The following is a 24,434-nucleotide window of genomic DNA, read 5'->3' on the forward strand; positions in this document are numbered from 1 at the left end:
GCATTATTTATTTAGGGCCTTATTGTAGGTTTTCATTACTATTCACACATAGGGGGCTCAATGATGGTGTGGTGGAGGAGGCTTCCCGCCTCAGCCCGGAAGTGAAGCATCGGAGCTTCTGCTCCCATTGCTGATGGTTCACACTGAGAGCACCCTTTACCTCTTGAGTGGAGCTGTTTTAGGCTAGTAGTAGCTTTTCCTGAGCGTCCCCCATCCAAACCCTGTTGTGACTGGCTCAAATTCAGTGTCAGTATTATGATAGGACAGGTCAGAATCAACTTCTTGTACCCCAGGAGATTTTCTGTAGGATGAAGATTTTCTATGAGTATGAGAGCATCGAGAAGAGCTTCTTCGATGACATCGGTACCGATCCAATGACAATGAAGAGTGACACAATGATATTTTGGATCTAGAAGCATGCGATGTCAATGTTCATTGATGCTGCAATGCAGAATGTTGATATTTCGATGCAGAGCACTGATGCTGTGATGTAGAGTGGTCTTGCTTCAATGCAGAATGTTGATGCTTCGATGCAGAGCACTGATGCTGTGATGTAGGGTGGCCTTGCATCAATGCAGACCTAGGATCAGTACCATGTGGTCTCAAAGTGCAACACTGAGGCTGGGCCGGTACCGAGGGAGTCGATGTAAGCACCGTGCCAAATACAACTTAAATAGGCCACCAAGCTCCCTGTGGAAGAACTCCTTCAGTTGTTATCTGAAGAGTTGTACTGGTACCCTTGGTTCAACAGCCTATACCATCGGTGCTGCAGGGTATTGAGGGATGGGAAACCTCAATGAGAATGCATGCCCTGTAGGAGACATAGTCTGCACTGAAGGAGACTGATGGCATCAATGCTTGGCCTGCATTGAGGGATTCAATGCTGTAGATGCCTGCAACACTTGTTAGGAAGAGAATGGCTTCATTGCGGGCTTACCCGATGGAGGAACAGCTGCCAATGTCAATGTGATGGTTCAGACTTATCACTGGAGTCTATGGTCAAACCAAACAGCTTCTCCTGTTGGATATCTTGAGCCTGTGTAGAAATAGTACAAGTGTCTACTCGATGCTCAGGTTCCAAACACTGTAAGCACCAACTGTGCAGGTCAGCGATTGAAATAGGGCGCTGGCACTGACAGCATTTTTTGAAACCGGTTGAAGATTTAGACATGGATGGAAAAATCTCAGTGGCAAGGTCAAAAGACTCAATGTTAATACCAAGAATGAGAACTGCTGAAGTAGGAAAAAGAGGGCCAAAAGGCCCAGCTGAAGTATAAAAAAAAGGGAAAAAAAACCCCTATATAGAAGATAGATACTAGTCTTTAAGCCCATTACATTAACGGGTGCTAGAATAGATGTGTGTGTCTGTCTTTCTTTCTTTCTCTCTCCTTGGCCGGTGTCTGTCTGTCTTTTTTCTGTCTGTCTCTCTGGCCCCCTGTCTGTTTGTCATTCTTTCTGTCTGTGTCTCTCCCTATCCCCCTCTGCCTGTATTTCTCTGTTGTGCCATGCCTTCCTGCTCGGTGGCCCCCTTCTGTTTCCCCCCCCAGAGCAAAGCACGATTGCTGTCTACCCCCCCAGCACAATCCTCCCCCTAAAGCAGCCCCTTTTCCCTCTCCCCCTGGCCCCCTGTTGTGCCATGCCTGCCTGCTCCATGGCCCCCTTCTATTCCCCCCTCCCACAGCAAAGCATGATTGCTGTCTGCCCCCCAGCACACCCTTCTCCCCAAAGCAGTCCCCTTTCCCTCAGGCCCAAACCCAGCTTCCTGGTCTCTTCTGGCCCACTGGCACAAACCACTGCCGCCGCTGCTACTCCTCTTCAAAGCAGCCTACTGAGGATCGCTGGCCGGCTGTATCGAACCTCGCAGGCCGCTCTCCACCTTGATAGCACGTTCCCTCTGACGCGATCCCACCCCTCGGGATCACGTCAGAGGGAACATGCTATTGAGGTGGAGAGCGGCATGCGAGGTTCGCTACAGCTGGCCGGTGATCCTCAGCAGGCTGCTTTGAAGAGGAGGGCAGACAATGAAGAGCAGCAGCGACAGCAGCGGGCCTTACAGTGAGTGAGGGCAGGAGGGGGGAGTCACCGGCGTGTTCCCTGCGTCCGTGTTCGAAAATAGAATTTGGCACAGAGGGACACATCATGCTGTCAGGGAACATGCCGTCTTAAGTGCGCATGCGCGCTTAAGGTTTTATTATAGAGGATATATATATATTTTTTAACAGACTGAAGAAGAACACTAAATAAGAAAACAAGAAATAAAGTCAAAGGGTAAAAAATAGAAAAACGTTGATGGGAAGGCAATGCGCATTGGACGGAGTCCCAAAAAATAGCACTTCTTTGCTCCATGGAAAACGAAGAACTTAGATACCGCGAGATGATGTCGGGCAGGAAGGCACTCGTGCAAGGTCAGTGCAGGCAATTGCAAAGTTTCTAAAAGCTTAAAATGGCAATCCACTTTTATCACTGTACATACCGGGCTTTATGCAGACTTTGGCTTTATACTCAACTAGGACCCACATAAGGTGAGCGGTTGAATTTAGGACAGCTTTTGAACTGTTCTAAATTCACCTGCTCCTCTTAAGTGGGCCCCGGCTAAATATTGCTGGAGCCCACATAAGCCTAGGTTCCTTCTCAGCACCATCCCATGGCCTGCCGCTGACCAACCGATTTTTGGGGGTCTGTCATAGCCGATATTCAGCAGCACTGGCTGGCTTCGTACCGCTGAATATCGGTGATTGGGCGGCTATGAGCGATTTAAGCGGGCCAGAGCCTCTCTGACCCACTTAAATTGCTCTGAATATTGGTCACACTGTATTCACTGTGGCTCCTGAAAACCAATCTAGGAGTTGGGAATCGTTAATCTAAATCAAGTAGTCTTGGTGAATTCCTGTTCTTGGTTTTATTACCTGTATGATATTTCCTCTCTAGTAAATCTCAGTATATTATAGTACATTATATGAAAAAATAGTAAGTTGCCCTAAAACAGTGTCTCTCAAACTTTTTCGAGCTGGAACATACTAAAGGTAGTGGCTACGGCTCTAGGCACCCAGAAGTGCATGGATATCGCCGTGATGACATCACGCACATGCATGACATCATCACACTGACATCCACGCATGCACAGAGGACCTCCAGACAGGCCCTGAAATGCCAGTAGGACATGCCAGCAGGGAAGTCTAACAAATATCAACTGAGTACCCCCAACCACAGATCTCTCAAACTCTAACCTAGACCCACTCAAGCTCTTTCCCAGACCCCACCCCCTTTACTTATTGTAATGCAATTTTTTACATTCGTTTTTCATATACACACATTTTTCATATACACAGCAGATATAAATTACCAAAACTGACACATTTCAATCACTATATTGAAAATAAAATCATTTCCCCTACCTTTGTTGTCTGGTGACTTTATTTTTCTGTGCTTTTAATTATGTTTCCAAGGCTTTCTTGTCCATTGACTGTTTTTCTCTCCGTCTTTTCTGCCTTGCATCCATCTTTGGCATTAACTTAACATTTAATATTTCCATTTTTCTGCTTTCTTCTCAAAATCTACTTTTCCATGTCTTACCTTCCTATCTCTCTCTCTTTCCCTTCCTATTTCCATGGTCTGACATATCTCTCCTTCCCTCCTCCCCCCACCAGTGGTCCAACAACATCTCTCTCCTTCCTTTCCCCCCTTCCCAGTCTGGCATCTCTCTCCTCTCCTTTCCATAATCTGGCATCTCTATTTATTACTACTATTATTATTTCTATAGCGCTACCGGACTCCCCTCCTTCCCTTCTATTCCCTGGTCTGATATCACTCTCTTTCTTTAGTCATCTCTCCTCCCCCACCCCCACCAGTGTAACATTTCTCTTTCCCTTCCTCCTTTCTGGCCCCCCTCTCAGTCCAACTTTTCTCCCTCCTTTCCACCAATCCAACATTTTTTCTTTCTTCCTCTTGCATGCTTCTCCTCTGGTCCTCCTTCCCTCCCCCAACCAATATCTCTCTCTCCCTCTGAGTTCACCTTTTCACTTTATGTCCTCTCCCCTTCCCCAGAGTATAACATTTTTTTCTTCCCTCCTTTCTGTCCTCCCCATCCATCTCATCCTCTCCATGAGTCCAACACTTTCTCCCTCCTGCATGCTTTCTCTCTCTGTCCTTGCCTTTTCCCTCGAGTGACATCCTTCCTTCCCACCCCTCAACCCAACATGCTCTCTCCCCATGCTCCATCTCACCCTCCCCATGCTCCATTTCACCCTCCCCTCCAGTGTGTAGCACCTTTCCCTCCCTTTCTGCCAGATCCAGCAGCACCTCTTCTCCCTTCATTTTATCTTCCCCCCTGTCCAGCAGTACCCCTTCCCTCCTCCCCTGTCCAGCAGTATCCCTTCTCTCTTCCCTCCTCCCCATGTCCAGCAGTACCCTTCTCCCTTTCCTTCTTCCCTGTCCAGCATACTTCGCCTCTATCTAGGCTAGCGGTAGCTCACTGTGTGGTTTTAACTTCGGCACACAGCTGCTGCTAGCAGTAGTTTAGCCATATTTTCATCAGGCAGCCTCAGGCTCTTTGCTAGGCCGGCCCGATTGAGGCCTAGCAAAGGCCCCGAGGCTGCCTGATGAAACTGGGATATACTACTGCTAGGGCAGCTGTGTGCCAAAGTTAAAACCACACAGAGCTGCTCGCTGCTGGTCCAGGGTGCGGACAGAAGTCGCAGGCAGGAGTCCTGGAAGACACGCGTCGAAGGCAGGAGTCCCGGAAGACACACGTACAAAAGTCAGTCCCGCTAGAAGTCAGCTGACACAGGCGCCAGAGCCGCAGCACACTTAAAATCTCAGAAGGCACAGTAATGTGCTACGGCACACAGTTTGCAATACACTGCCCTAAAACAACAATATAAAACCAATGGTATTTTTTAACTACTCACTTTTTATTGGGATAATGAGCTGAGGTACAACAGGTAGTATCTTGTTTCCCCCGTGTTCCAGCATATCATGGATTCCTTGCCGAGCAAAAAATTCATAAGGAAATGTCATCTCACAAAGCCCATCAAAGAACAAAGGTAGATAATGATGATAGTCCAGTTTCTCAATCTCTACCTGAAACAGATTAAAATAAAGAAATGTGTAATTAAGTACATGTAAAAATGAAGGCTGATACAGATATTTTTATTTATTGACATTTATTTAAAAAGAATAATGAAATATCTATGGTTGGTATTAATAATTTAGATGTTCTAATACCCAGTTAAACTAGTTTCCTATATAAGAAAGTAGGCAGCTACCTTCTTTTATATAATAACCTCATACCATGTGCCCTGTTACAGATTCCCTCTTCCCCCTCTAAAAAAATATGTTTCTCTAACAAGTGCCCAGAGAGTACCAGATGCCTACTTCCTTTATAGAACACTTGACTAAATGGGTATATAAGCACTTAACATATAGGCTAGTACTTATGCTAGTCCTAGAGCCAGTATAAGGGTATTCATCCAAATACTAGAGATACACATGCAAATTATAATGTTCTATAAATTTACATGCGTTATGTGTAAGCCTTGCCCATGTTTCACCCCCCCCTTTCAAATACTATATATACTATATAAGTTATGTAACTGGGTATTTACAAACCAATGCTTAAGGAGGAATTTTATCTCGTGCATATTCATTGGGAGTATCCTGAAAACCTGACTGGAACTCCCCAAACACACCTTTTCACTTTACATACAACTGCCATTGTCCACTGTCTCTCTCTCTCTGACCTCTATTTCTGGCCTATAAGCTCTACCCCAATGCCCATTCTAGCACTGCTTTTAATACCCTCCCCCTTTGTACTTAAAAAAGCCCCCAGTTAGTCCAGAAGGCTTCCTCGGCCCAGCATGTTTCCCCCCCCTTCTCTCTGTACTAGTCCGATGTCACCCTCACCTTCTGTCACACTGAAAAAACTTCTGGCCTCGACAGTGACTCAACAACATTGCTCAGGGCTCCCCTTCCTGCTTTCCATCTGCTATGATCTGTCTCCAATGATACAACTTCCCGTTTCCTCCCAGGTGGACCACGGCAGACGGAAAGCAGGAAAGGGAGCAACGGGCAATGTTGCTGAATCACTGCCAAGGCCGGCAGATTTCTCAGCGTGACAGAAAGTGAGGGCGACATCAGACCGATCCCTCCGTCCCATCCCATTGTGCAACGGCACCTCACTGACCGCCTTACATACTTCTGAAGCCTCAAAACCGGTGGCAGTGCTCTGAACGGGCTGCTTTGCAAATTCGTGGCCTTACCCGCCAGGGCCTTCCCTCTGCCACTTCATCAGTGGAGGCTTCAGAGGTATTCAGGGGTACAATACCAGTAAGCTTGAAACCAACCAGAGGAGTGAGGAGGAAGCAGGAATAGAGATTGGGCCCAGGGGAAGGAAGGTGGGTGGGAAAGAGGGGAGACGTACTGCACAGGAAAGGAAGTTAGAGAGAGAGGAAGGAAGAAGGAGAGAAAGAGACATATTGAAAGTAAAAGGAGAGGCCAAGGGAGAAATGCAGCTGCATACAAAGGGGAGACATGTTGCACAAGAAAGGAAAGGTAGAAGGTGAGACATACTACACATAAAGAGAAGGGAAAGGAACAGACATACAGCACAGGAACAAAGAAGCTTTGGAAGAGACATGCTGCACACAAAGGGAAGGAAAAGGGAGAGATATACCGTGTTTCCCTGAAAATAAGACATTCCCTGAAAATAAGACATTCCCTGAAAATAAGCCCTAGTACATTTTTTTTAGAGCACAAATTAATATAAGACCCTGTCTTATTTTTGGGGAAACATGGTAATATACATATATACACTGTGAACAAAAAAAACTAACCCACACCAAAATGTTTTTTGTCATATCTTCCACAGAACTCGGCCAATTCTTATGAAATTTAGTGCGTCATGTCATGTCCTAGTAGCTTAATAAGGTTACTTAATTAATCAGCTCAATAACAAGATACAGACAGTAGTCCAGCAGCAAGAGGGCTGTTATCCAGTCTTTTGCACTGTGTCACATGTATGATTTTCTCCCAGTTGGTGAGAAATTATATGTGTATGCTCGCTGCAAAGAGCTCCTAGCTCTCAAAGAATGAGTACATTCCCTTGAGGCTAGAGTAGCAGACTTGAAGGAGCTGAGAGAGATAAAGAAGTATACAGTCTCTTCCTCTGTAAACCGCTTTGAAATGTTTGTGGTATGGCAGTATATAAAAATAAAAGTTATTATTATTACATAGAGAAGTCCCAACCCCAGTCTGGTAGCCCCTGTGCTGCCTTGGAGGAGAGAGGTCTCTTAGAAGGAGAGCATCACCCTGGTGAAGTTGGAAATAATCCTGTATTTAAAGCATTTTACATCAAATTCATTCAGGACACGATGCACTAAATTTCATAAGAATCAGCCAAGTTCTGTGGAAGATACAACAAAAAACCATTTGGTGTGGGGGTTTTTTCAGTTCACAGTATATAATACTTCTCCAGATGTAAACGTTTATACAATCTTATTCAATAATGTGTGATCAACAAACATTCATTACTATATAGATAAATAATCCAATTGAAACTATAAAGGAAGAAATTAAACAAGTAGTAATTCCAGCATAGAAAAGAGGTATACTCGTGTCAAGAAAAAGGTCTTATTGGAAGAACATCCTAAGACGCTGAAAATGTATTTCCTGCCCATAGTACATAAAAGTATGGTAGCAACACTGGGTAGGCCAAGGGGGTCGATCCTAGAATCACTTTCAAAATTTCTAGACTTGTTCCTACAACAAGAAACATTCAAGATAAAATCCCATGTAAAAGACACATCACATCTGTTAAGACTTCTGAAAGAAGTTAAGAATCTAGAAGGGAATCTAACACTAATCACCTTAGATGTGGTATCCCTCTATACTAAGATACCACAAAAGGGAGCCCTGGATATTATTGATATCACTTTGAGGAAAAGAACTACATCAGAAAGGATATCAATAGTATTCCTGAATGAGTTGGCTAAGATAGTGGTAACGAAGGGATACTTCTGGTTTGCAGATGAATATTATCATCAAATACAGGGGATAGCCATGGGGGCTACGGTGGCCCCATCGGTGGTCAACCTGTACATGGAACGATTTGAAAAGATACATGTCGATACATTGGACAAATATAAATTTTTAACACTTTGGGAAACATACTTAGATGATATCTTGATAATTTGGAATGGAACAGAGGAACACCTAATAGATTTTGTGACCCGGTTGAATACACATGATCAAAACAAGATACAATATGATTCTTCACAGATACAGTTTATAAATGTCCTCATAACAAGACAAGGCGGGAAATTGAAAACAACAATTTATAGAAAACCAGATGAGAGGAACACACTATTAGAATTCCATAGCTCTAACCCCTATTCACTATGCTACAACTTGCCAGTATTTATAAAAGAGGACACAATCAACGTACCAGAACCTGAACAAATCTTCAAAAAAGACAAGCAGAAAAATTAACATCCATGGAGGTAAGCCTTGAAGATGTACACAAGCAGACAGAAAGATTAAAAACTGACAAATCCCCGGGCCCGGACGGAATCCACCCTAGGGTACTGAAAGAACTAATGGAGGAAATAGTGGAACTACTACAGCAAGTTTGTAATCTATCCCTGAAAACAGGCGTGATCCTGGAGGATTGGAAGATAGCCAATGTTACGCCCATCTTTAAAAAGGAATCAAGAGGTGACCCGGGGAACTACAGACTGGTAAGTCTGACCTCGGTTCTGGGGAAAATGGCGGAAGCGTTGATAAAAGACAGCATCGATGAGCATCTAGAAAGGAATAAACTTATGATAAGCCAACTTGGCTTCTGCAAGGGAAGATCATGCCTAACGAACTTATTGCACTTCTTCAAAGAAATTAACAAACAGATGGACAAAGGGGACCCCATAGAAATTGTATACTTAGATTTCCAAAAAGCCTTTGACAAGGTACCCCATGAACGCCTACTTCGGAAACTGAAGAACCAAGGGGTCGGTGCTCGGACCGCTGCTGTTCAATGTATTTATAAATGATCTAGAAACAGGAACGAAGTGCGAAGTAATAATTCGCAGACAACACCAAACTATTTAGTGGGGCTAGGACTAGGACTGTGAAGATTTACAAAGGCACCTGAACAAACTAGGAGAGTGGGTGACGAGATGGCAGATGAAGTTCAATGTAGAGAAATGTAAAGTTTTGCATGTAGGAAACAGAACCCCGAAGTACAGCTATACGATGGGAGGGCTGTTAATGGGTGAGAGTACCCAAGAAAGGGACTTGGGGGTAATAGTGGACAAGACAATGAAGCCATCGGCACAGTGCGCAGCAGCCGCTAAGAAGGCGAATAGAATGCTAGGTATAATCAAGAAAGGTATTACAACCAGAATGAAAGAAGTTATCCTGCCGTTGTATCGGGTGATGGTGCACCCACATCTGGAGTATATTGGTCGCCGTCCTTTAAAAAGGATATGGCGATACTCAAGAGGGTTCAGAAGAGAGTGACACGTTTGATAAAAGGTATGGCAAACCTTTCATATGCTGAAAGATTGGAGAAACTGGGGCTCTTTTCCCTGGAAAAGCGGAGACTTAGAGGGGACATGATAGAGATTTAGAAGATCATGAAGGGCATAGAGAAAGTGGAGAGGGACAGATTCTTCAAACTTTCAAGAACTACAAGAACGAGAGGGCATTCGGAAAAATTAAAAGGGGACAGATTCAGAACCAATCCTAGGAAGTTCTTCTTCACCCAAAGGGTGGTGGACACCTGGAATGCGCTTCCAGAGGGTGTGATAGGACAGAGTACAGTATTGGGGTTCAAGAAAGGATTAGATAATTTCCTGAAGGAAAAGGGAATAGAGGATTACTATACAGGTCCTGGATCTGATGGGCCGCCGCGTGAGCGGACTGCTGGGCACGATGGACCTCTGGTCTGACCCAGCAGAGGCACTGCTTATGTTCTTAGGACAATTCTTGAGGATAAAGAGAATTTGCTCCACATTGGAGATGTAGCATATCAAAGCAAGAACGTTGAAGAAAAAATTTATGGATTGAAAATACCCTAAGTCATCAATCAGAAAGGCATACCTTTGGGTACAAAATACCCAAAGAAAATTACTCTTGCAGGATGTTAGACCGCTGCTATTCAATGCATTTATAAATAATCTAGAAACAGGGACGAAGTGTGAAGTAATAAAATTCACAGACGACACCAAACTATTTAATGGGGCTAAGACTAAAGAGGATTGCGAAGATTTACAAAGGGACCTGAACAAACTAGAGGAGTGGGCGACGAGATGGCAGATGAAGTTCAACGTAGAGAAATGTAAAGTCTTGCACGTAGGAAACAGAAACTCCAGGTACAGCTACACGATGGGAGGGCTGTTATTACGTGAGAGTACCCAAGAAAGGGACTTGGGGGTAATAGTGGAAAAGACAATGAAGCCGTCAGCACAGTGCGCAGCGGCTGCTAAGAAAGCAAATAGAATGCTAGATATAATCAAGAAGGTGCGCCCGCATCTGGAGTACTGCGTCTAATATTGGTCGCCGTACCTAAAGAAGGATATGGCGATACTCGAGAGGGTTCAGAAAGAAATGAAAGCAGTGATATTGAAACATTGGCACATTATACAAACAATTAAAAATATTTCCCAGCCCTCTGACGATAGCATTTGAAAGAAACAAGAATTTAGGAGAGCTAGTATCATAACACAGATATAATAAACAACTAAAAGAGGCAATCAGACATAGACACAGCAGCTGTGGATCTTGCCAATGGTGTCAGTACACTGTAGCAGGGCATGAATGGCAAGCACCTAATAGCCAGTGAATAATTAGGGCGAGATCTACCACAAACTGTAGAAGTAGAAATGTGATTTATATGATTCAATGTACATGCGACCTAATCTATGTTGGTAGGAGCAGTTGACTAATACACATCCGTGAACACAAATCTATGATTCAATGTACATGCAATGCGACCTAATCTATGTTGGTAGGAGCAGTAGACCAATACACATCTGTGAACACAAATCTAGGATCATGATGGAGGCTGAACAAGCTCCTTTAATTCAACATTGGAAAGAGCATGGTCATAATTGGACAACTTGATCTATTATTCTCCACTTCATATCCGTCCAATTATGACCATGCTCTTTCCAATGTTGATCTAGAGGAGCTTGTTCAGCCTCTGTCATGAGCCTAGATTTGTGTTCATTTAAATGGATATGTATTGGTCTACTGCTTTGAATTATAAAGAGCAGAAATTGATTTTTTTTTTTTTTTTTTTTACTAAATATGGTAACACTGCATAGTTTGCACTTGAAATTGAGTGGGCAACTTTGATATAGAAGATCTTTGATATAGATCTTTGATATAGATCTTTGATATAGAATAGGAGCAACAGCGGTAGTACTTTTCATTCTTAAATAACTTAATAAGAACACATAAGGAGTGGAAAAATAAGACCGATAGGGAAGAACCAATGAAATCAAAGATGTCCACTGACGACACTGACAACTTAATTAAATATGAATGAAAAAACGCCGCTGCCATCTTGAGAACAAAACTTAATGGGGGATAGCATTAGCAAAAGGTAAGCAAGAATAGATATAAGGATATGATTCTAACCAGAAAACTTGTTAATAATTGAGTTGGAATAGAGAGTTGGGAAGCAGGTAAATTCAAAACTGTTTGATCTGAAGCTGCATGTTCATTTTATATACATATATATGACATGGCTTTCTTTTTATGAATAGAAGACAGCCTAAGGGTAGCAGAGGAAAACACTGCATCACCCTCAACCGGGGCCGCACAAAATACTTCATGGGGTTGCATGCGGCCCTTGGGCCGCAGGTTGGACACCCCTGACTTAGACACTCATTTAGACCAAGAAAAGCCTGTCCTAAATGGCAGTGCACCTCAGGATTCAATGCCTACTGGTGCTTAAAACTGCTTAGGCGCCAGTAGGCGCAAATCTATAAGCGCCTAGTGGATGATTGACAATTCTGCTCAATACCATTTAGCAGTTAGATGCTATTTATAAAATCAAAGCCTTACTGCAGAACTATTCTTGGTACAGAGATTGTTGTTTTGATTGACCAGAAAAGGTACCTGCAAAAAACAACAACAAAAAACAGTCCCAAATCTGGTATTTTAGCATTCAGCAACAATCAAAACAAAACTATGTACATAGTTTTACTTCAATAATTAATGTGAAGCCCAGGGTATATCTACTGCAGTGCTTGCGCCAATGTGAGCAGTTGAACTGTTGACCCCACAGTGGATAATGTTTCTCCAGTTAAAGAATGGAATGTGTATGAAAACTTCCTCTCGTCAACTTGCAGTTATCAGCTGAGGCAATGCAAATAGCTACAGAAGACACAAAACATCTAATCCAAATATAGCTTGGCTGATAAGAACAAGCAGAATGCTGAAGCATCTGGCATCACTCTTCATTCACCAGATACCTAGCTCCTTTGTGTAGTACATCTTATAAGTGTTACTTGCCTTTCTCTCAGACTTTTATCATTTTAAAAAAATGAAAATACAATGAATTTATGTCCAGGAACACATAACAAGAAAAAAAGTATTGAATTTTATTTGATGGTCCAATTTATAAAACAGTATTTTTTATTCTGCATAATACCAAATGATACTGAAAAGAAAAGCATGTGCAGGTACACCAGTTCCTAAGGGACAACAAACATATGCTTGCCTATGAAGAGTCACAAAGAAAGAAGAAACACCTCACCTCTTTTGTTGTACTGCCTATGAAGAGTAGAATATTTACAAAGTATCTTTCAGGGCACATTCCATGCCCTGGATCGGCAGCATGGAATGTTGCTACTCTTTGGGTTTTGGCCAAGTACTAGTGACCTGGATTGACCACTATGAGAAAGGGCTACTGGACTTGATGGACTCTTGGTCTGACACAGTAAGGCTACTCTTATGAATCGCAGTTTGCAGCCTTCTGCTGGTGATTCCCTCTGCCGTGTCACTGATGTCATCAGTGACGAGGCAGAGGGAATCATCAGCAGAAGGTCGCGAACTGCAAAGCAGCCTGTTTAGAGTGCTGCGGCTGCTGACGAGTGCTGGAGGGAGGTTTGTCGGTTGTCTCACGGTGGGAGGGTCGGCGGGGTTCACATGGGAGGGAGAGCTAAATGTTCCTTTTCAAAGGGTTCCCAGCTGCTGTGTTGAGGGCCCCTCTGAAAAGGAACATTTTGGCTACAGGGGGAGAAGCGATCTGCCCTGGGTGCTCCAAGGCCTGGCATCTTTAACTTCTTCATGCAGCAACAGCGTTTACAATTAGCTGCTGTTGCCGGCTTCGGGCCTTCCTCTCTGCTGAGTCCTGCCTACTTTCTGTTTCCATGAAGGCAGGACCCAACAGAGAAGAAGGCTCAAAGCCGGCAACAGCAGCAAATTGTGAATGCTGCTGCTGCCTGAAGAAGTTCATGCCGCCAGGCCTTGGAGCACCTGCTTAGGGGCTGCACTGCTGACTGGGGATGGGGTGACAGAAGGAGGAAAGGGAGCAAAGGGGGAGATAATTGCTGCACCCAACTGGAGGGAAAGGAAGGAATGAAAGGAGATGCCAGGGCATGGAGGGAAGAGAGGGAGGGAGGAAGAGATGCCAGGGCTTGGAGGGAAGAGAGGAAGGGAGGAAGAGATGCCAGGGCATGGGGGAAGAGAGGGAGGGAGGGAGGGAGGGAGGAAAAGATGCAGGGCATGGAGGGAAGGAGGAAGGTATGCCAGACCAAGGGAAAAGGAAGGAGGAAATGTCAGAACATGAAGGGGGAGGGGGAGATAGAAGAAAAGGAAAGGAGAGAGATGCCAGACCATGGAGTAGGAAGGAAAGGAAGAAAGGAGAAAAGAGAGATACCAGAGAATTGGGGAGGGGGTGGTGACAGAGAGAGAAAAATGGAGAGGTGGCATAGCTGAAATCAATCATGTACAAAGGAGAGATGGGGCATAGGATAGACAGTTTATGGAAGGAGCATAGAAAGAGGGAAGATGCCATATGGAACGGTGGAGAGGGCAAACAGTGGATGGAAGGGGCTGATGCTGCATGGAAGACAGAGAGGACAGATGCTGGCTAGAAAGAAGAGAGTGAAGGCAAGATGATTAAAGCAGAAACGAGAAAAGGTAGAAAAAAGATTTTGTTGTTCCTTTAGAATAAAATAGTATTGTAGATGTATTGATAAAACTTTTATTAACAGAAAATAAGGTAATCTTTTTATTGGACTAATTTTAAAACATTTTTTTTACTAACTTCACTGCACAACAATTTTTTGGTTAAGTCTTGATTCCTGAAAAGTTTTTGGTGATTATGACAGGTACCAACTTGGTATGCTCAAATATGGTTTTGGTTTTACTGCATCACGTAAGAACTATGAGAAATAGACATTTTTATGTTTACTGACAATAAAATATATAGTCAAGTTTACGTTTCGCACAAGCGACTAAATGAAACAGAATTAAAAGTGTTTTGCTCCCGAGTTTCTTTTATATTCAGTGTCTGGTGCATCACGTTGTAGCATCCAACAATAGTCGGCAAGCATTGACGGATTCCAATTGCCCTGGTATCGTTTCTCCATCGTAGCTATGTCTTGATGAAACCTTTCACCGTGCTCGTCACTCACAGCACCGAGATTTGCGGGGAAGAAGTCCAAGTGTGAATGGAGGAAATGAATCTTGAGTGACATATTGCACTTCATTCTCTTGTATGCTTTGAGAAGTTTGTCTACCAGCTGAATGTAGTTTGGGGCTCTGTAATTGCCCAGAAAATTGTCAACAACGTCTTTCAAGGCTTTCCAGCCAATTTTTTCCGGCCCAACTAACAGATCTTCAAATCGCTTGTCACTCATAACATGTCTGATCTGGGGGCCAACAAAAATACCCTCTTTGATCTTGGCATCAGTTATTCTTGGGAACATCTGTCTTAAATAACGAAAACCTTCCCCTTCCTTGTTCATTGCTTTCACAAAATTCTTCATGAGTCCCAGTTTAATGTGAAGAGGAGGCAAAAATATCTTTGTCGGGTCAACAAGCGATTCATGTGCTACATTTTTCTGTCCTGGAACTAACTTTTTACGGAGTGGCCAGTTCTTTCTAGAATAGTGCGACTCTCTGTCTCGGCTGTCCCATTCGCAGATGAAACAGCAGTACTTTGTATAGCCAAGCTGCAGTCCTAGTAACAGAGCAACGACTTTGAGGTCTCCACAGATATTCCAGTTATACCTGGTATACTGGACATACTTTAGTAACATTTCCATATTCTCATATGTTTCTTTCATATGTGCTGCATAGCCAACAGGTACTGAAGGATAAACGTTGCCATTGTGCAACAGAACAGCTTTCAGGCTTAACATTGACGAATCAATGAAAAGACGCCACTCTTCCGGGTTGTGATCACAACCAAAGACCGAGAACAATCCTTCAATGTCACAACAGAAACAGAGACTGTCGACTTGTGCAAAAAATTTGGTTATATCATGATGCCGGTCTCGAAACACAGAAATTTTCGTACCTGGTGATAGCAAACACCATTCCTGCAGTCTCGAACCTAGCAGCTCAGCTTTTGCTTTTGACAGACCCAAATCTCTGACCAAATCGTTCAATTCGGACTGTGTTATCAGATGTGGATCGCCTGATGAGGATGGTTCAAAATCCGGGTCAATGTCACTGTTAGAACCCTGCACTGCAGTTTCTTCATCTGGTTCGTCTAAGGTCCAATCCTCTGGTGGTTTCGGAACTGGAAGACTGTCATCATGTGGCATGGGTCTCATTGCTGAAGGCAGATTAGGATATTCAATTGACTTCTTGTTTTTGGCAGAGAAACCAGACACATTAGTCAAACAGAAATAACAGTCCGTCACATGGTCTTTCTGTTCTCGCCATATCATCGGAACAGCAAATGGCATCGTCTTTCGAGTACCTCTGAGCCAGGCTCTCAGACTAACAGCACATGTCGCACAGCAAATGTGAGGCGCCCATTGCTTGTCTTGATCACCTATTTTGCAGCCAAAATACAGATGATAGGCTTTCTTTACAAGGGCAGTCATCGAACGTCTCTGAGGCGTAAGTGTATATTCCCCACAGATATAGCAGAATGTGTCGCGGCTGTTACGACACCGACGAGACATATTGCCCGACACCAAAACGTCTATAGCATCAAGCTTACTTACTGTTATATTGCTACAGCTACTATACTACTATACTATACTATACACACACGGACTATCTATATTAACCAAATGAGCAGGATCGGTGTATGGAAGCCACCATTATAGCATGGTGAGACAGCGCAAGCTCGTTCAGACCTGCCCAGACATGCCCAGGATGTCATCTTCCATAAAACAGCTTCCAACCTGGCTAGATTTTATGCATGGACATACCCAGGCGGCACAAACCGTTGTTGATAAGACACTTATGGGAGAAAAAATTGTTTGCATCCAAATATAAGAAAAAATCACGACAAAATTGAAGATTTCTCTGAAATGGTACGTGATGGGTAATTTTTGATGTAATATTCATGATCAGCACCCAAAATTCTATAAGAAACACCCAGCAGTGTTCAGGAAGCAAAAACTTTGTTGTGCAGTGAAGCTTTTAGCAACCTAAACCCTGAGGGGACCAGTGTACTTGTGTGCCTAGGGGCCCTCGAAGAATTAATCCTACCTTGGCTATATTGATTCTTTTCCATGTCAGGTTTCCAATTTTTGGGGACCTCTCTATGATAGATTCAGGAAAAAGGGCCACCAGTTGTGCCATAGACCGACAGCCCCGGGAAGTTCACTCCTGGAACATCTACCGTCCCCAACCAGGTTGAAAAACAGAATTCTCTATAAAGTGCAAGAAAGGAGACACCTCTGTGCTCAGCCCCTGTCTGCGCCTCCACCAATGCCATGCCTGCCTCAAAGGTAGCACAAATTGCATTCAAGTACAATAGCGATGAGTGGGGTCTGGTTGGGAGTGAAGCAGGTTAATAAAGGAAAAGAGAAAGCTCCAACCCTTGACTCACACTGGGGAGAAACAACGCTTGCACACAGGAAAGCGGCCACATCGTAAAGTTGAATTTCAGGGACATTGAGGCCACCCAATGACTTATCCAAGGTTAATTTAAGTAGACTAATTCTAGGAGCTTTAGAATTCCATATAAACTTTAAAATAATAGATTCAAACTTGAGCTCTTCTTTGTGGCACAGCCAAATCAGCACAGTTTGCAGAGGGTATAACAACTTAGGGAGCATTACCATTTTAACAAGTCTCATTCTGCCCAAAAGTCCCAGAGGAAGATCCTGCCACGCCTGACATAAGCGACTTTATCGCCTCCAATGGACCCACAACATTGGCATTATAAAGAGTAGACGGGAGGGTGCTCAGAAAAATGTCAATATTGCATAGGTTTGATTGTAGGTGGGATAGACAGCAGGACATGCCAGAGCTCCTGTACCCCCCCCCAAGCCAATAATAAAAGTTCTGATTTACTACAGTTGGCTTGTAGGCTTGACAAGGTCCCAAACTCCCTCACCACTGCTAGCGCTAGATCTAAGTGAATTGGGGCCTGATACAGATATAAAAGGATGTCATCTGCAAATAAGCTTATTTTACACTCCATGCCCCCATCATCATCCCTCTGATCGCCACATGTTGCCTTATTTTAATGGCTAAGGGCTCAATAGCTAGGAGGAAGAGAAGTGGAGAGAGAGGGCACCCCTGCCTAGTTCCCCGTTGAAGCCCAAAGCACTCTGTCAAGCCCTATACAAAACCTTCACTCATCCCAGGAAGGGCTCCCAAAACTCATATCACTCTAATGCCCAAAAAAGGTATTCCCAGGAGATACTGTCAAATGCTTTCTCCATGTCCAATTCAGCAAACCGCTGATTGACCTCCCTTCCCCACATAAGTCTGAATGGCTCCCAGGACTTTCATCAGTTTCATAGACGCATAATGGCCCAGTACAAAGCCCACCTGATCCGGATGAATAAAGCAAGGTAATACACAATTTAAACATCTGGCCAAGGTGCCCGCCAGCAGTTTAATGTCCTGGTCCAGAAGCGATATGGGCCTATAAGAGCTCACCAACTCATGATCTTTTCTGGGCTTTGGCAAGAGCAAGATATGTGCTAGATTAGTGTTCTTCAACCTTTTTACACCTATGGACCGGAGGAATTAAAAGAATTATTTTGTGGACCGGCAAACTACTAAGACTGAAATAAAAAAATCTATTTCTGCCCCTTCTCCGTGAGCTTGGTCCCCGCAAACCATCTGATCCCATCCGCACAAGACTCAGTTATGATTTTATATTGAACGTATTTTATTAAAGTATAAAGAGAAACAATAGCAGGACTTGGATATGATTGTATGTGATGATCTTAAGGTGGCAAAATAGGTTGTAAAGGTGACGGTGAAAGCTAGAAGGATGCTAGGTTGCACAGGGAGAGGTATGGCCAGTAGGAAAAAGGAGATATTGATGCCCCTTGTTTAAGTCTTTGGTGAGACCTCATTTGGAATATTGTGTACAATTCTGGAGGCTGCACCTTCAAAAAGATATAAAAAGAATGGAGTCAGTCCAGAGGAAGGCTACTAAAATGGTATGTGGTCTTCATCATAAAGCGTATGGGGACAGACTTAAAGATCTCAATCTGTATACTTTGGACGGGGGAGGGGAGATATGATAGAAACGTTTAAATACCTACATAATGTAAATGTGCATGAGTCGAGTCTCTTTCATTTGAAAGGAAACTCTGCAATGAAAGGGCAAAGGATGAAGTTAAGAGGTGATAGGCTCCGGAGTGGTAGATGCATGGAACAGTCTCCCAGAAGAGGTGGTGAAGATAGAGACTGTGTTTGAATTCAAAAGGAACTGGGATAGGCACATGGGATCTCTGAGAGAGAAAGAGATAATGGTTAATGGGGATGAGCAGACTAGATGGGCCATTTGGCCTTTATCTACCATCATGTTTCTATGTTTCTTTACTTTGGATACCTTTTTAGCACTTATACCTGTTTTTACATCGTCTAACTCACAACGTTTAAGTTTCATCCAGGATGTCTAGTAAAACATTCAATTCTCCCTACAGGATGACTAAGTCTAAGTCAGCCCACATACTGCCCTAACCACTCCTTCAGATACACCCCTTTCAGCACTGGGTACACAGTGGCATTCAGAATCATAAAAATTCCCGCAACATGTCCAGAAAGTCGGTTTGATTATTGGCCCTTGAATGACCTGTCTTTTAGGTTGTCCAAGTGCTGACTTGGACAGCTTTTGATTATGAGCCCCTTACTGTTTGTTAATTGAGTTTTAGTTTAATTTTTTCATCTTTATTTTACAATTTCCGCACCTGTTCTGGTTTTATTGTTTTTTGAGGTGTTATAAGGGGGAGGGGGAGTATTGTATTTTAAACTAAAAATAAACCAGAAGCACTAGCAATAATAATATTCTTCATCTAATTCTCTATTTCTTTCTCATTGATTCCTAACACACTGTGCCACACACTGAAAGTCAAAAGCAGAACGATACCACAGCTTTAACGAGAGGTGTACGAAAAGTTAGTGAGGGACAATGCAGAAACAGATGCAGCACAGGAGTTAACTTGCATAGTAGACATTGGCAAACTACATATTAAAATAATGAGGAATGCTACTAGGCATCAGGGAAATAATTTTTAAAGTTGGGAAAGGAAATTAAGTTTTGAGTAGAAGGGTGCTACTAGACACTAGGAAATTATTTTTAAGTTGAATGAGAGTGACTGGGTTGGGGTAGATAGAAAGGAGCCTCTCAAGCAGATGCAGGCCACTGGTGACTTTTTTTTCTTCAAAAAGATCCCTTTTCTGTCAATGTATGAGTCAATCTCCACTCACACAATGACACGAAGTGGGACATTTTGCAGATTACTGCTGCAATTTTAATGTGGCAATAATTTGCATGCTTGTTGAATTCTTCATCCCATGGGTAATTTTTTGTGAAAAGCTTGGGTTCAAAGACATGCGGCTAGCCTCTTTAATGTGTGGAATACTGCTTGACCTCTTAGTCCTCTATGGCCCTAAGATCATTTTCCTGGGAGTGTGTGGTACAGTGGTTAGAGCTACAGCCTCGCACCACTCTTTGTAACCCTGGGCAAGTCACTTAATCCACCCAATTTTAAATAACCCCTACCAGAGACTGCCCAGGGACTATCCAGTTAGTGCTGGGGTGGTCCAGGGTGGAGCCTGGGTGGATCTGGAACTTGACCAGTTAGCAATGATATTCAGTTGATTAATCAGCTAAGGTATTAGATAAACACCTCCTTTTACAAAACTGCAATAGTGGTTTTTAGCACAGGCCGGCACGCTGAATGCTCTGCGCTGTTCCCAATACTCATAGGAACTTTATGAGTGTCGGGAGCAGCACAAAGCATTCAGTGCGCTGGTCTGTGCTAAAAAACGCTATCACGATTTTGTAAAAAGGGATGGGGAGTTAAGAGAGCAAAATAGGCCGTCCTAAATGTATCCACCATGCTAACCAGACATGAATCTGAATATTGATTGGCTCCCAGTTGACTTCTGAATGACAGAACATACCTGGTAAATAACAAAGGCTGGACATTGAATATATGGGGTTAATTTAGTTCATGGCTGTAAACAGCTGAAAAATGGCTGACCACCATACTAGTCCTCCCAGAACAAGTTTGTAAAAGTACACATCATGGCCATCATACTTTTACTGTATATAGTAAACTTAAAAGTCACTTATTAAGGATATACAACATATTAGAAAATTACCCATTACTTCATCTATAGGTGTGCACTGATAATTCTTTGAGTTTGTGTAGCTAACAAGGTTTGTTGTTTTGCTTTGACTGCAGCTGCTCTTTGCTTTCTCCCTCCCCCAAAGCTGCTGCCCTAGATCACTGTCTAGTCTGTACCAAGACTGTAAATGACCTGAATACCAGCATATATGCACATTTGAGTGTGCAAAAACCTATATCCCATCTATATGTTATTCTATAAAATGGCATATACAGTAAAACCTTGGATTGCAAGTAACTTGGTTTGCACGTGTTTAGTTTAGTTGAAATCTGTTTTTATTAACAAGAACAAACCATACACCAACAAATTCAAATAGCAGACAAGAATTCAAGTAAATAAGACAAGGCTCCCCCCCAAGAAGACTGGACTCTGATGTCCTCCCAGGTTACAAGGAGCCCCTAACCCCCAGACCCCCCCCCCACTCCCAAGCAGACCCCACCTCCTGTACCACCACACCCCCAACCCCTCCAACCCTCTTTCCCCCAAATCAGACAGGCGTGGTAGAATACAACTGCAGTCTGTTCAAGATACGACTACGAACCTTGGGAGACAAACTGTCCAAATAGGGAGACCAAATACAAACACAGTCTCTGCTTCTTCGACGAGAGGAAGAAGCCATGGTGGCCTCCCAGCCTAGAAGTTCATGCAATTTATTCCTCCAGTACCAGAAGGAGGGAGGAACATCAGCCAGCCAGAAATTCAAAAATATACTTTTTCCCCAGAATATAACATTTGCTCAAAAACAATCTCAGCAGAGGTATAAACAGAAAACAGAGAGAAATGAGCAAACAACATGTGAAATACAGAGACAGGGACAGAAACCCATAACAGATCCTGAAGAAAGGAAGCCAAAGCCCCTCAAAAGCTCTGAATACCCTCACAATCCCAAAGGCCATGAAAGTAAGAGTTCACCTCCGTGTGACAGGTGAGACAATATTGGGTGTCAACACAGCCCATATAGTAGGCCCAACTCTGGGAGGTATACATTCTCTACAAGTTCCTGAAGTGGCACTCTCGGAGCTCCGCACTAAGCACCAAAGCTGGGATACGCTGAAGAGCTTGAAGCAAAAATTCCACCCTAAGCTCCCGCCCCAAATCCTTCTGCCAAGCTGCCAACACAGAGGAGAAATCCTGCGGGGGCCCAAGGGCCCCAAGCTGTTTATGAAATAAGGAGACTGAGACCCGAGGCTCAGGATCCCCCCTCCCTCCAAAAAGGCTCGAAAACTAATCCCAAAATCTAGGGAAAGAGAACTCCCAGGAAGGGACTGCACATAATGCCATAATTGACAATGAGCAAAGATAAGGCACGGAGAGGGCAGACCACAATGCAGCAACTCTTCGCAGGAGAGGAGTGTCCCGTCATCCCGCAGAACGTGAAAAAGAAACTCAAAGCCTCGAGCTCACCAGCGCCCAAAAACAGAGGGAAACAACCCCGGGGGAAAGGAGAGATTACCAGTCAGAGGCAACAAAACACTAACATGAGATTCCTGCCACCAAAGAGGCAGCAACTGCCTCCACACCTCCCAAAGTGGGCGAAACAAAATACTACGTCTACAGGGAGTCGGCACCGAGCATGAAGAAGGGAAAGGAGGTGAGAAGAATAAAAATAATCATGCTCCGTGGAGATATCGGTATAAAGATCCGTACCCAAGACCCAATCCCGGACATGTCTTGGATCCCTTGTTGATATGCGGTATACACATATATAGACAGCAGTGTCTCACACACTACTCCTTTTAGGCCCAAGTCATTCATGTTTAAAGCAAAACAATAGATCCTGATAGACAAAATCAAAGAATTATGTTTCTCACCACACATAATAACCTGCTTTTCAGAAAAAACACAAAGGAGAGAGATGATGCTCAAACAAGAAGGAGTAAAATGAGAAAGAAAGCAAGAGAAAAGCTTAGTTTAACCATAATAAAATTAGTTATATGAGAGCTGATAATCTACCTCCCCACAACATGCAGATCAGAACTATAACATTTCTCTTTGGAAGTCACCATACAAAAAAAATCCTGATTTTCATATTATCTGAGCAATTAGTAACACAAAGCTCTCCACTACCAGGCAGATTGTGAAACTCAAAACCTGAAAAGGGGCTCCATATTTTGTACTGAATACAGTACAAAGACATCTGCAATTAATATTTCCCAAGGCTAACATATTTCAATTAATAAATTCCAAATAAAACACTTTATCCTACCCTAATATTATGCAAAATGTAAAGATAGCAGATGTAAATTTGAAAAAAAACTGACAAATTGCAATCATCACTTTACAAATTACCAAACAGAAATAAAACAAATAATGGGAAATAAGAAAATACCATTTTATTGGACAAATCCATTTTTCAATTAGCTTTCAGAAGCCAAATCTTCCTTCTTCGGGTCAGTACAATATACTGCTGTTAAGGTATCCTGTCCTGACCTGAGGAAGGGGATTTAGTCCAATAAAAAGATTGCCTTATTTCCATTTCCTGTTTATAAACTTTTATCAATACGGTACAAAACCACTTTATTCTAAAGCAACAACAACAACAAAAAATTTCTGTTTGTTGTTTCTGCTTTAATCATCTTCCCTTTGCTCTCTTCTTTTCATACAGCATCTGCATCTGTCCTTTCTCTGCCCCTTCCATCCACTTTCTGCCCTCTCTCTGCCCATTCCATCCACTGCCTGCCCTCTCTTTCCCTTCCCTTACCTTTCTGTCCACCTTCTCTTTCTCTCTCTTCCATTCACTGTCTGCCCTCTCTCTCTCTTCCATATCGCATCTTACCTTTTCTATGCCTCTTCCATAAACTATCTATCCTGTGATCCTTCTCTCCTTTGTACATGATTCATTTCAGTTTCACTCCCCTCCTTTTTTCTCTGTCTTTACCCCCTCCCCTATGCTCTGGCATCATTCTCTTCTCCTGTCCTTCCTTCCTTCCCATTTTATCCCACGGTCTGGCATCTCTATCTCCTTTCCTTCCCTTCCCTCCCCCCATGCCCTGGCATCTCTCTCCTCTCCTTCCCTCCCCCTCCATGATCTGGCATCTCCTCTCCTTCCTTTCTCTTGGTCTGGCATCTCTGTCTCCTTCCCTCTTCCCATATCCTAGCATCTCTCCCTCCCCCTCCATGGTCTGGTATCTCCTTCTTTCTTTCTTTCCTTCCTTCCTTCCTTTCCTAAGTCCTCATTGTCTGGCATCTCTCTTTCCTCTTTTCTCCCTTCCCTGGTCTTCCTTCTCATTCCTTCCCTCCCTCTTTCTCCCTAATTGGATGAAGAATTTCTCTCCCCTTCCCCTCGCCTTCCCTCTCTCTGTCACCCCTCCTCCATTGGCAGTGCAGCCTTTTGGCTTCAGGTCTTGCAGCTTTTAGCTTCAGACCTTCCTCTCTGCCACACCACTGCCCCCGAGTCCAATATTGGGCACTGTTGATGGAGTGGCATCTTGTTGCTGGCCAGCCTAGCAGCTGGTCGGCTCTTTGCTGCTCCCCTTTCCCAGTATCAAATCTTTTCACCTTCTCCCCTATGATTGGTATTTGTTTCCATCTCTCTGAGTCTACCTTTAGATTTGTCGTCATTGACTGTGATTCAGAGTGGCCCTGCCAACCCCGGCCTTTCTGACAACTTCCTGTTTCCACTGGTGTGATCAGCAGGG

General features: G+C 43.5%; 1 protein-coding gene across 3 annotated transcripts in view; it reads right to left on the bottom strand.

Annotated features, from left to right (window-relative positions):
- Positions 1-24,434, bottom strand: part of PACRG (parkin coregulated) — a 782,093-nt gene that overhangs the window by 355,021 nt on the left and 402,638 nt on the right. For all 3 annotated transcript variants that reach the window (XM_033939134.1, XM_033939132.1, XM_033939133.1), the window contains one exon: positions 4,908-5,079. In XM_033939134.1, coding sequence (XP_033795025.1) covers positions 4,908-5,079 — 172 coding nt within the window. The remainder of the gene's footprint in view (positions 1-4,907; positions 5,080-24,434) is intronic.

The sequence above is a fragment of the Geotrypetes seraphini genome, chromosome 3 (assembly GCF_902459505.1).
Source record: "Geotrypetes seraphini chromosome 3, aGeoSer1.1, whole genome shotgun sequence".
Lineage (NCBI taxonomy): Eukaryota > Metazoa > Chordata > Amphibia > Gymnophiona > Dermophiidae > Geotrypetes > Geotrypetes seraphini.